A 13,705-nucleotide genomic window follows, 5' to 3' on the forward strand; every position below is an offset into this window, starting at 1 on the left:
TTGTTCCATAATGAATCACAAGAAGAATGCTTTCGTTTCTCGTGAAATGGAGCTTCCAATTACAAATATTTTTTTGATCGAGACATTTTTTTTTCTTTTTCTATGTCCTTCATGGAGGTTTCTTAAAAGATAGGAATAATAGGAAATAATATTCTTCCCTTTTTCAATCGATCGTCTATCTTGTTTACTAAAAGAATCTCACCATATCGATTTGACTAAAAATCCCCCAAAAGTTCTACCCCATAGATGATGTAAACAAACACAAACTAAAACCCACAAATCATAAGCCACCTAGTTCTGTTTTGATTTCTTGTTTGAAGGTAAAAATGTGATGTTTTTGTAGTAACTTGTTTCTACATTGCTTCTTGTTATTGATTTATTTAGAGAAAATGGTGTAAAGTCCTCCCAAACTATACCTGAAATTCCAACTACACACTCCAATTTCACGGGTGTTCTATTACCCTCCTAAACTGTTTAAAATTGATATAATTTACTCTCTAAACGCTTATGTGGCACAGTGAGTGTATCTCACTCTCTTAAAGAGAGTGAGTACCAAAACTAATGATAAATTTTATTTTTAAAATTTTCTTTTCATAAATCTGTGTATTTTTAATTATTCTTTTTTTCTTATTTATTTCCTTTCTTCTTCACAACAACATAAACCAAATCTCTCCATCACTCACCTTCTCTAAGTTTGGATTCACCATGGAATTTCATTATTCTTCTTGATTCTAGAATTTTGTTTATTCAATTTGTGCACGAAATTAGAAAATTTTGAAAATCAACTCCTTATTAATATTATTAAAATTGATAATCATCATGTCTAATCACATGGCCAAATGGATTAGCAAATTCTTATCTTGATTTTTTGGTGCCCTAGTTTAATAATTTAAATTCAAGTTCAGAAAGAATTTTGGGTTGTCAATGAAACTCATATATGATTTTAAAAATAGAAATGAAAAGATCCATTGTTATGTATCCATCACCCCAATTTGAAGAATTCAACAAATTCATCCATGAAAATAACTTGAGCATCAATCAAATAGTAGATGAAACGGTTAGAACTAAAATTCTTACTAAATTTTACTTTTCCAATTGATAAACTTTTGATGTTTGCAAGAAGATGAAAATGGTGGAAAAAAGATTATTCAATTGTAAAAAATGAAAGATTATCAAAGATTTATAAATTTACCTTTTAACAATAAAACTTGAAATTTCATAACTGTACATTCCATAAATGTAAGTTTAAGACTAGCATAAATAAAAAACTTAGAAAGTTTCTCTTCAATGGCAAAAAAAGAAAAAAGAAAAGAAGAAAGAAAAAGAAGAGAAGAGAATGGCCGGAAAGAGAAAGAAAAAAATATAAAAGAAAAATAAAACAAAGAAAGATATCATAAATTTTTTATTAAAATTAATATATATGACGTGGCAGACGAGTGTGTTCACTCTCTAATAAAAATCTGGGTGTGACCTTTTAGGGGGTTATATATTTCATTTTTAAAATGTATGGAGGGGTATTAGGACCCCCGCAAAGTATGAGTCTGTAGTTGGAAATCTGGTAATAGATTAAGGGGGCATTTGACTATTTTTCATTCATTTAAGCTAAACTTAGGTGTGACGAAGATGAGAAAGGTAAGTATAAAGAGAAAGAGATGTGGGGGTGGGGGGTATAAGGAGAAATCTACTTTTTTGATTATTTTTTTTTACTTTACTAATTATCTAACGTGCATGATTTGTTTTTATATTATTTTATTTTACCTTATTTGATTTAGGGGGTAAATAAATTCATTTTTAAATAGTATAGATGTTTAATAGGTTGTCATAATAGTTTAAATGTGTAATTGACTTTTCGATACAAATTCAGAGGGAAATATCTTTTCCCATTTTAAAAATAAAGTATATAATTAAACTGAGGAGTGTGTATTAAGGGTGGGCTAAGACAAAGTTAACCCCTCATTTGAAGAAAAATTTTGAACTAGTTTTCTTCACCACAGAATCATTCAGACCTAGCTGTCCCAAAGTTTTACAACTTAGCATAGATACATTTTTGTGTTGTTACTTTATTTTCTGCTTAATTAAGTATCAAAATGAAGCACTATTGATGTATCAATTTACCAAAATGATTCATAGAAATAGAGAATATATCATACATGTGCTGAATTTTTTATTGAAATGAAAACAGTACACGATGAGAATGTACAAAAGGGATTTTTCTAGTCATAAAATAACTAGATAAATCATGATGTCAGTCAAACAAACAAAAAAACATAATTATAAGGTAATAAACTAATTAAAGAGAAACTAATGATTAAAAATAAAAAGATTCAAGTTAGTACCCTAGCTTTATTTGCTATGAAATGATTGTACGTCCCATTCATTACCCATGCAAAAAAGCAATTTTCACACTTTTTTGACCAATCCACTTAGCTTCTCTTCTATGGTAGGTGACAAACTAAAACCCCATTCAAAACACAAAAAAGTAAAAATTCAAAACTTGTCCCTTCATTCCCCTACACTTACCGCTCGTGTCGAATTCTTCAGCAAATCCACCATGTATCTATTAATTAATATTTTTGAAGAATTCGAGTAATATAGCTTACCATTATTCCATGCCAAATATTGGAGTATGATATGGTCCTAGGTCATTCTTTGTACTACTTTGGAACGAATGGAGAGAAGGTGTCATCCAATTACCAAAATTAGTGCTATCAATAGTAGTACTTGTAGTGGCAATATTGCTATTTAAAGCCATATTTATTTCACAACTAGAACCACCACTTTGTTGTTGTTGATCATGATTATCGTACCCTTGTTCATTCAACATGACACTACTATTGTTGACTTCATTGCTGAAGAATGTAGTACCTTGTGCATTCATAGTTGTACCCTGAAATAACAAACCATTTTTGCTTCGATTGTTATTGTATCCAACACTTGACCAAAAATCGAATGCATCTTGTTTTATAGGCAATCCGAAACCTAAATTCACCATAGCCAGATTTTTTGATGTGTAATTAGGAGCAGAGGAAATATCTCGATCTTGATCTTGATCTCGAAGATTGGGTCGATTTTCGACATGTTTAGTAGTTTCGTCCGATGAGCTTTGGGATTTGTTACTCATTCCTCCAACGGGGAGATTGCTACTAGCAATACTTTTAACGTCGTACCGACTAATGTCGAAATTTGTTACTGCATTTAGTCCTCTAAATTTAATTGCTGCGATATCATAAGCCTCTGCTGCTTCCTCTTGTGTGCCTGTATTTAATTAATTATCGTAATTTTATCACAAGGCTAAACATTATCACAAAATAATAATAATAATAACAAAATCAGTATAAAAGAAATTACAGACACCCCACCGCGTTGAAAAGAAAATTTAAAAAAGATAATTTCACGTGCTTACCCATTTTTGGTTCAGCATTATATTCTCTCATTATTAATTGTCACATGATGTAAGTTCAAAATGAGCGCGTAATTTATTTTATGGAAAAAAAAACACAGGTATCATAAAAATTTTAATAGCTTGAGGGAAAAAATCACCAAAAGAATATACACATGTTTTAGAGGAAAAAAATCATCAAAAGAATAAACACATGTTTTAATATATAAAACATAGTGTTACACCAAATATCTAAGCTACATTAGTTTTTTTTTGGTCTTTTTCTTGCTTAAACTCTACATCCCAATTTGTATAAAATAAATTTTCGCTAGCCAACGAATTTTTGGTCAAATTATTTATATGCCCTCAAAATATATTACTAATTCTAATTGTATATTGTTTTTCAAAATCTTGAAATTTAACCCCATATACATCAAGATTAATCATTAACAACAAATTAATAACAATAATTTAATTAACACTAAAAATATTTTTTATCAATAACTAATACTTTTAATTAAAAAATTAACAAAATTAAATCTAATAACAATTAAGTAAAGTAAAAATATATTTATTTATTATTTATGAGAAATACCAGGAACAAAAACGATGGGCAATAAGAATATAAAAAAGAATTATAGATGTTGTGCCGCCGTTTATAAGACCAAATAAAAATAGCCACGTATCTCATTTATTGTCAACACTAAACCTAATTCAAAAGACAAATATATATTTTAGGGAATCCACCGCAAATGTTATCAAATAGCAGCAATGCAGTCAGTGTTGTTCAATAATTTTACTTCTGACATTTCTCCATGTTCAATTCATTTAATTTAATTTGGTGAGCCAAAAAAAACAAAAATTGATGTATATAATATTAATAATGAATTAAAGAAAGAAGAAAACTCACTAAAAGTTCCAAGATATAGATCTTTGTTTCCAGCCACTCTACCGATTCTTGCTTGCCATCTACCATGTTGGTGGTGTCTAAATTTTCAAAAAATAATAAATGTTATATTAGTTCATAGTCTTTTTATACAAAATCGACTTTGTTAAAAAAAAATATATTATAAATATAAAATTTTCTTACATAAGCTTAAATTAAGTCAGACTTTAAATTGTATTTTATATTTGAATGAAAAACCTAATAATATTCCTAACCTTGTGACACCTCTGTAGATAGAGGCTCCTCTTGAAAATCCACTACTTTTCCTACAATAACAAATAGTACTATATCATTAGATTAAGCATCATTTGGTCCAATATTATTGTATATCATGAGACGATAAAAGCATTTTATTTAGATGAAAATATAACAACACCACAAAACTAAGAATTAGGGATGGCAAATTATATGAAGATTTATTGCTATATTTAGCAAACATTATTAAAAAATTAAGAGTTTTTAACCTTCTAAGAGATGCTACAAATTCCTGCCTTGTCATGTTCTTCATTTCTTCAAGCTCCCTCTCATAGTTCGATACCTTTTAAATACAACACTAGACTTTTAGATCTCAAATGTAGATTAAAATAAAAGAAAATTAATAATTTCTATGTATTAATTTACGTGACACATTTCATCGTTTAAATTTGATCAAAAATTTACTCATACAATCTTCAAATTAAATTTGTATGTTTATAAACTAAGTAAAAATACTGGACAAGTCACAATAATGAATAATTCAAAATATCTAAAAAAAATATGAAAAATTTACTATAAAAAATATCTATTTGAATCTTAAAATTTAAAATACGTCACATGAATAGAGACCATAAAAGTAATTAAAATAATTAAAAATAATTTCTTTTTTCTTAGTGTTTTAAATTAATTAGTACCGGAAAGTTAGTGGTGGTGGTTGGACCCCAATACTTAAGGGCAGCAAGATCATAAGCTCTAGCTGCTTTCTCTTCTTTATCATAACCACCTAATCATAAAAAGAATCTTATTATGTTAAAACCTACATGTATATTCATTGCAAAAAGAATATTCAACTATATAGTAATTCTTAAAAAAAATGATTTTTGTATAATCAGTACTCACCTAAGTAAACTGAAATTCCGCAATGATGATTTAATTCGTCCATGGCCACAATCATTTGATGGTACATTCACATACAAACAAAACAAAATTAGCCCATATTCCTCATTATTATACATTTCATATTATAGTATATCATGTTTGTTTTTAACATCCTACTCAAATTTTCTACACAATCATACAATAATCCTGGCAAAAATTATGTAAATTGAACAACGTAAGTGTTAATTACTTAAGCCACCATGCCCTCAAAATTTATACCACTATAATAAAGTTGTAAATTATATAGAGATTTCCTTAGAAAATAATATCAAAATTTGCAGGTCTGCGAGTTCTCATGCTAATTTTCAGAAAAATCTCATGTAATTAACAGTTTTCTTGTAGTGATGCGATACGCTCTTGGAATCATGACATATATTGCTTCCATATTGAAAGCAAATAAAAATTGTAATGAGGATAACTGAAAACACTATTGATTAGAAAAAAGGTTTTGCAAAAAGAGAAACCCTAAAAGTAAATAGATACATACCTTGCCTCCCTTTTCTACTTTGTCCTTGTCTTCTACAACTATTATCCCACAAATGAGCTTCATATCTTCCTGTCCATCTATGTCTAAAACACAACAAAAATAAAGGTATAGATAAAAATAATAACATATATTAATTTCAACAAAATGAAAATGAATGATATATAATGTTCACCTAGTAACACCTCTATAAATAGAAGTGCGTTGTCCAAATGATTCATGTGGCTTCTTAGGTTGAGTGACAATTAGAGGCAACTTCTCTTTGTGATCATCACTAAAGGTAGTAGGTAGAAAAGTAGCTGCTATCCTCTTCAACTCTGATCCATATTCACAACTAGTAGGTGTATTACTATCACAACAAGATCCCAACATATTTTCAACCTTTGGTTCACCATTTTCATTTTGTCTCACCACCTCACCTATAAAATATATATAATCATTATTCATGGAAAACACAAATACACATACATGCAAAGACAGAGATAGATAAGAGTTTGTGTATTCAGACGAATCCAATAGCTTTTTTTTTTAGATTCTATCTTTATGATTAAAAAATTTAAATAAATATACATGTATAACCCCTAACAAGATTGAGTGATAGACTCGGAGGTAAGCTATCAACTTAAAGAAATTTACAACCCCAAACTCCTAATTAGGATTCTGCACCTGCATATATATCTAAAGAGAAGGGAAGAAGAGATCTAGAATAATACAATTAGTATTAGGGTTGGAATTGAAAGCTTGGAAGAGGGAAAGTTGTGAAGAATTAGTAGTAGAAGGTGACAAGTTGTTGATATTGGAAAGTGAGAAGCCAAGCCACTTCTCACAAGAAGAAGAATTCATATCCATTATCGTTGGTGAACGTGAAATGCTATTTTTTTGTTCTTCGGGAAACGTATAGTGCTAAAAACTTGGTGCTTAAAGATATTTTTTTTTTAGAGGGTAAATTAGAGGCTTAAATGTAATGTGAAAGAGTAAGACATTAATATAGAGATATCTATAGGTTAGAGAGAGAGAGAGATAAGTATGCACGAGAATCGAGGCGTTTTGCTTGTGGGGATAAAAATGGTTGAAACATATAGTGATAATAATTTGCGTTCATACTTTTTAGTTTGATTAGTATAAGGACATGAGATTAGAGAGAGTACTACTACTTAATTAAACATAAACTTGATTAACGTTTTAAAGAGAAATTAAAACTATGCACAAGGTTACTACTACTACTTAATTAAAAGATTATTGTACATAATATTTATAAAATTAAGATCATGAGAATATAATCATAAAGAGAAGAAGACTAAAAAAGTAGATAGAAGAAGAGAAAGTTTCTTCTTATTTCAGTGTATGTAAGTCGCATATGTATATCATATAATAGTGAATGAACAACCTTATTTATAAGTTGAGAAATCACTTCGAAAGTCATCATATTAAATATCATAATAAATAGATACATTCTTATCCAAAAAGGTTCATGAAACCTAGTGAATATGAATAATTGTTCATGTACTAACTTTATGGACTATCCACTCATTCAATGGATTCATAATACTCCTCCTTGGATATCCATAGATATTGTGCCTCGTTAAAACCTTACTAGAAAAAATTCTATGGGAAAAAGTTTTAGTGAAGGAAAAAGAGTACACATATCTTTTGATACACATTATTTGTTGTCTCATTAAAAACCTTGCCAGGAAAATCCAGTGGGACAAAACCTCGGTCAAGGAAAAAAGAGTGTCACGCGTATTATACTCCCCCTGATTAAAACATCACTTAATTTCTTGTAACGATGTTTACAATTTTCTTACATTGTGGTCGCTACATTCTTTCCCAAATAAAAACCACACATTTCTTGAATATGGTGTGTCATTTGTCTCAACCAGACATGGAGGACTTTTATTTTTGCATAGCAACATTTGCTTCATTGATCGCCAAAATATTTTTGTGCCTCCATATGCAAACAAATAGTGTGTTTGAGATAGAGTTTTATGCGGATCTATTAAATGTTCTGCATCTGCGTAACCGATCAACTCTGACTTGAATTCTTCGAAATAGAATTAACCCATGTCCATGGTCCTTCAAAGATATCCAAGTATATATATAACATCATTTCAATGTCCTTTTGTTGGAGAGGAACTGACTCTTGCTGTTAAATTTACTGCAAAACAAATATCTGGTCGAGTATTTTTAGCAAGATGCATTAGTACCCTAATTGCACTAAGGTATGAAGTTTCATCACCAAGAAGCTCTTCATCCTTTACTTGGGATCAAAATGAATCATCATTTGTTTCAAGCGATCTCAAAATCATTAGGGTATTCAAATGAATATGATTTTTGTAACGACCTGTTTAGTCGTTTTGAGCAGCAGATTTTATTTATGGAAAAACAGGCTGAGGCGACGGACCCCACGATGGACCGTCATGGGCACGACGGACCGTCGCAGGTTCTCGTTTCAAAACACTTAGAAAAATCTGAAATTGGGTACTGAAATCGACTCTCTGAACTCCGTGACGGAATGGCAGGACGGACCGTCACAGAGTCTTCAGTGAAAATCCAGTCTCTGAACCTTGCGACGACCTGCAGGACGGACCGTCGCAGGTTGCGTAATCCCACTCTGGGTCGGATTTCTTTATACATTTTAAGGGACGTTTTTGACTATTCCTGCTTTAATTATAAAGTTAGTGGGTTAATGTTAATAAGTCTAATTACTTGGGGGTTAAAAGAGATAACCTTAAGTTAATTAGTGGATTATTATTGCCATCTTTTATTCTTAATTATATACTAATTAGGGTAAAAGAAAGAGGGTTTGAATAAAGAAAATAGAAAGAACAAAGAGAGAGAGAGGATTGATCGAGAGAGGAGAAACGAAGAGGAAAACACAAAGCTTTGGGAATTTGCTTGCTTGATCACTAATCTTCGGTGGAGGTAGGTTATGGTTTCTCTTACGATATTCGTAGTAAACTCTTAATAGCGAATGATATGTATTGATAATATTGTAAACCCTGCTATGTGCTTAATTGTATGCTTGCATGAATGTAATTATATAATTGTGATTATATAAGCATGATGAAGTTATTGAATCTCAAATCTTGCAAAACCCTAATCTCTCTGTTAATAATGAGGCCTTGGTATAAAAGAAGGCGTGATGAACTAAAATAATGAGATTGATGATGCCTTGGTAGGAAAGAAGGCTTGATGAATTGATAGAAGGAGATTAGGGGATCGGGTGTCACGAACCGACACGTAGATTTAGGGGATCGGGTGTCACGAATCGACACGTAGATTTAGGGGATCGGGTGTCACGAACCGACACGTAGATTTAGGGGATCAGGTGTCACGAACCGACGCATAGATTTAGGGGATCGGGTGTCACGAACCGACACGTAGATTTAGGGGATCGGGTGTCACGAACCGACACGTATATTTAGGGGATCGGGTGTCACGAACCGACACGTAGATTTAGGGGATCAGGTGTTACGAACCGACACGTAGATTTAGGGGAGCGGAGTGTCACGTACCGACACAAGAGGATTAATGAATATGAGGGAGCGGAGTGTCACGTACCGACACAAGAGGATTAATGAATATGAGGAAGTGGAGTGTCACGTGCCGACACAAGAGAAATAAAGATAATGAATTTTGAAAGATGGTAATATACTCAATCTAATGAACATAATTCCCAAAATGAGTATGGTATTGAGGCTTGAGTCCTCATGTGTGAACTTGACGGTAATTGTTAATGATATAGTACTTGCTGTTGCTACATGTTGAGTATCATAGTTGATTTTATGATATTACTTGGTATATATTGATTTCTATTTTGAGTTGGCCGATGATATCTACTCAGTACCCGTGTTTTGTACTGACCCCTACTTTTATGTTTTCTTCTTGTTTATTTGTGGAGTGCAGCAAACGTGCCGTCATCCTCGACTCAATAGTAACTCTAGCCAGTCTTCATTACTCTGGGTATCAGGGTGAGCTAATGCTTCTAGCTTGGACTGGATCTTCCTCTTCATGTCTTGATGCCTTGAAGTTCCGGCATGGACTAGCTTTTATGTATTTTTAGCTTCTTAGAAACTCTTAGATTTAGTAATTTGATCATAGATGTTCTTGTGATGATGACTTCCAGATTTTGGGAAATAATAGTTATTGAATTGGTTTTTATTAATGAGTTTAAGTCTTCCGCATTATTCTATGATGATATTACATTGAAATGTTAAGGTTTAGATTGGTTGGTTCGCTCACATAGGAGGGTAAGTGTGGGTGCCAGTCGCGGCTCGGTTTTGGGTCGTGACAATTTATCCATATAAAGTTGCATCAAAACTTTTCTGTGTATGTGCACTGTTAGACAAATATTTCATTTGTTAAATTATCAATACAAAATTTTGTCTTACCAAGACCTTTTCATAAAAATATAAGTACAATTAGGGTCATTGTTTTTGTACCCCTTTTTCCTTAATTATTTCAATCCATATAAGAATTCTTGAAGCTTAATTGAAAAAGTTACCTTCAAACTTTTATTTGTTTCAGACACCTCGATTGATTCAAGGACTTTCATATAACCTTCATTGTCTAGCTAGACATGATAATTATTCATTATACGCATTCAAGTTTTTCATATGTTGCTAGATCAAAATAAACATCATTGCATCCACTATAGGAGAAAACATCTCCAATATGTCAAGATTTTTACGACAAACCTTTATGCCCCAAGGCACAAGCCATACTTGATATCTTACGGTTACACCATCGCATAATAATTTATTTGTACCCCACTGACATTATACCTTGATTTATGGACTATCAGTCCAAAATGTCACTATTCTAAGTGAAACAAAATATACTTGAATTATTTATTTTTACTTCGCCAATCATTTATTTGTCCACACTCTATGACAGATTTGAATTCAAGATGTTCGCCACAATTTATACCATCGAGCGCTACCTCATATCAAAGATACCGTCGATGTTTATTTGATATCAATTTCATCAAGACATAACTTATCGAGATCCCGTCATTTTTCATCATTTTTCAGGTACCTGAACCTTTTCGATTTTATAAAATTTTATGTCAATGTGCTCTTTTATAGCACTTGCCTCATTATCATGACCATTTTGATCCTTTGCTCCTTCCTTCTTCAAGAAATTTTATATTTGGAACCGATTGGTCTATTACGCTTCCGGCATATCATAGACTCTATCCTTTAAGGAATTCACGTTGGAATATTTGCAGCTGAACTATATCATAGAGTCAGTATATTTATCTGGCAATTGATTTTTAACATTATGCAAATGAATTATCCCTTGAACTTTACGTTCACATATTTATTTAACGAGGATCTAAATAATTCACAATTAAACTCACACATAATTTTCAGTTGTTCATCATCTCTCGTCCTAATGTTTGAAAATTTAACATTCATCCCAACCTTATTTGAGATTTCATCTTTGTGCGTGGTGGAGCAATTAAAATCATAACCGCACATTCAAACTTTAGATGAAAACTATTTGGTTCCTAACCCTGAACCAATTATGCTGGGGAAACCTTATTAGCTTGATGCATACATGTGTTGCTACATGTTAAATAAAGTTATCTCATACCAAATCTTATTTGGTCACAACCATGATTTAGCTATAATTTGAGGCATACAATTTCTGCTAGATCAACCAGCGTTATCAATATAATTTCATAATTTAGAACTGTGCTCTTAATTCAACAATTCGAGCAAACAACCTTACAAAAACTAATTTGTAAGTTGACAACAAAACACATGTGATCATCGCATAGATCCACATGGCAGGTGAACGGGATCATATTCACCTTTTTATATGTTTCAAAAATTTTAGGAGATAAAATCCCAACCTTAGCTGGTACAATGAAAACAGGTAATACAAGAGAATTCTCGAAGAATCTTTTATTTTCTCATCATATAATTTACATGAATTCTCAATTATATTTGCATCACATTTAAACCAGAATAGTCAATCAGTCGTGCCAACTGATCTTTATTTCGGTACACATGTAGTTTACTTTTGCATGTGAATTCATCAGCATGCCCACGTTTGTGTGCAACAAATAAGAAAAAAAAATGGGTAATCTTTTACATAAATATTTATAATCCGCTTCAATTGTAGTAATTTAAAGATATTAAATCTTTTCATAATTTATAGTATCAATATTTCTTTTTAATTCATCCGAAACTTAAAAAGTTTCTTTTGAGACTTACTACAACCCCATTATTATTCCTTTGGTAATAACACAACTCGTTAGAGCTTGCTAATTAATTTTGTGTACTATCACATATTGCATGACACCATTTCTATGGTGAGCATCTCCTTCAAGGAGGAAATTATATTATTATTGTTATGGTCAAAATCATTATGAGCAATACATGTTTCTTGCTTTACTTTGTTGTACCATAGGTACACAACTTATGACAAATTTGTATTGCCACATAATAATGACCACAACCCTTATAGGTAAGAACTATTTATTTCTTTTGCCCTTTGGTAGTTCATAACTAACATACCATAATATTCATAACGTATAAACGCACATGACTATTGACCGTTCATGTCAAATATAATTTATTTATTTTTCTCAAACCTCCCGTAGAGATGAGATGTGACATATATCATTTTTTCTCAAACCTTCCGTAGAGGTCAGTTGTGGCATATATTCAACTCATAATGATTTTATCACATCTTGACTCATTCTCTTATAGAATGGTCGAACATTCACGATACTCATCACAAGTAATCAAATTCTCCTCAAGGAATGGACTAATCATTTATATGTACTTCATAAATTTGCTTTATAAGTACATTGTCATAGATTTAAAATTCATTATATTTTTTTGACACACCTCAACATCTCTTTGAAAGATCAAGGGTATCATCACTTTATCTTCTTGTTTTTTGATGGAGGATTTATAAACTTGTCAAATTACTGGGTCAACAACATTCACAAGTCCAATGACCTTTCATATCATTTTAATAATAAAAATTGCCTTCACATTTTGAAGGACTATTTGGATAACCCTTAGTGTTCATCCTGTAATAATTATTACAATAATGACTATTATAATTCCATCCCTCCATGCCCTTATTCATATCATTAATTATTTGTCATCTTTCAGACTAAATAATCGCTGCTACCACATTCATATGATTGAATGGAGCAAATCAACAGGCAGATTTCAAAGTTATCACATGTAGCTACCACATTCTTTTCAAGGAATGGAGCAAATTTAATATGATGAATTTAAAGACTTTTCATAAAAAAAAAATATATTACTTTGCCTCAGTTATTTTATCATCAATATGGTACATTGAGACTCAAACTCAATGTCTTATCCATACAAGACACATTAGGTCATAATTCTATGGGACTTGAACCCTATACCTTATCATTATGGTTCATAAAAACTCGAATTGATGTCTTACCCTCTTGGTGCGATAGAATATGATCTACCGTCTTACCCTCAAATATTTTTCATTATGTCATCCAGACTTTAACCAGATGTCTTACCATTTTGGTGCGATGAGACTTGAGTCCATCATCTTACCCTTCAATCAATGTCATATAAGTCAATACCAATAGAACTCAATCATTAGCCTTTAAATGAAATCAAGAATTATAGAAGCAAATTTAGTCAAAATAAGATTGAGAGTTTTCTCACCTCTAGCAATTATAAATATTAATAAGTTACTCATAATTAACACATAAAAAATCAACATAAAAATATACTTCTCTATCCTTCAA

At 31.3% G+C, this 13,705-nt stretch overlaps 1 protein-coding gene across 2 annotated transcripts; it reads right to left on the reverse strand.

The window, feature by feature from the left end:
* Positions 1-2,133: 2,133 nt before the first annotated feature.
* LOC101262024 (AP2-like ethylene-responsive transcription factor AIL5) lies at positions 2,134-6,912 on the reverse strand. 2 transcript variants are annotated; one of them, XM_010325106.4, is made up of 9 exons: positions 6,657-6,912; positions 6,119-6,362; positions 5,947-6,029; positions 5,421-5,429; positions 5,216-5,304; positions 4,790-4,863; positions 4,541-4,591; positions 4,290-4,366; positions 2,134-3,255 (listed from the first exon to the last, which is right to left on the reverse strand). In XM_010325106.4, exons 1-9 carry the CDS (start codon positions 6,790-6,792, stop codon positions 2,603-2,605), a joined length of 1,416 nt encoding a protein of 471 aa, XP_010323408.2. In that variant the 5' UTR covers positions 6,793-6,912; the 3' UTR covers positions 2,134-2,602. The 2 variants fall into 2 exon arrangements, with proteins under 2 accessions (XP_010323408.2, XP_010323409.2); XM_010325107.4 differs by having other exon boundaries at positions 6,610-6,901.
* Between the last annotated feature and the right edge of the window lie 6,793 nt (positions 6,913-13,705).

This window comes from Solanum lycopersicum, chromosome 7 (genome assembly GCF_036512215.1).
Source record: "Solanum lycopersicum chromosome 7, SLM_r2.1".
NCBI lineage: Eukaryota > Viridiplantae > Streptophyta > Magnoliopsida > Solanales > Solanaceae > Solanum > Solanum lycopersicum.

Coding starts and splice junctions, on each gene's coding strand:
- LOC101262024 (XM_010325106.4), bottom strand. CDS start 6,792: ATGGATATGAATTCTTCTTCTTGTGAGAAGTGGCTTGGCTTCTCACTT. Junction 4,864..5,215: donor CCACCACCACTAACTTTCCG/GTACTAATTAAT, acceptor TGTATTTAAAAG/GTATCGAACTATGAGAGGGA. Junction 4,367..4,540: donor ATCTACAGAGGTGTCACAAG/GTTAGGAATATT, acceptor TTGAAAATTTAG/ACACCACCAACATGGTAGAT.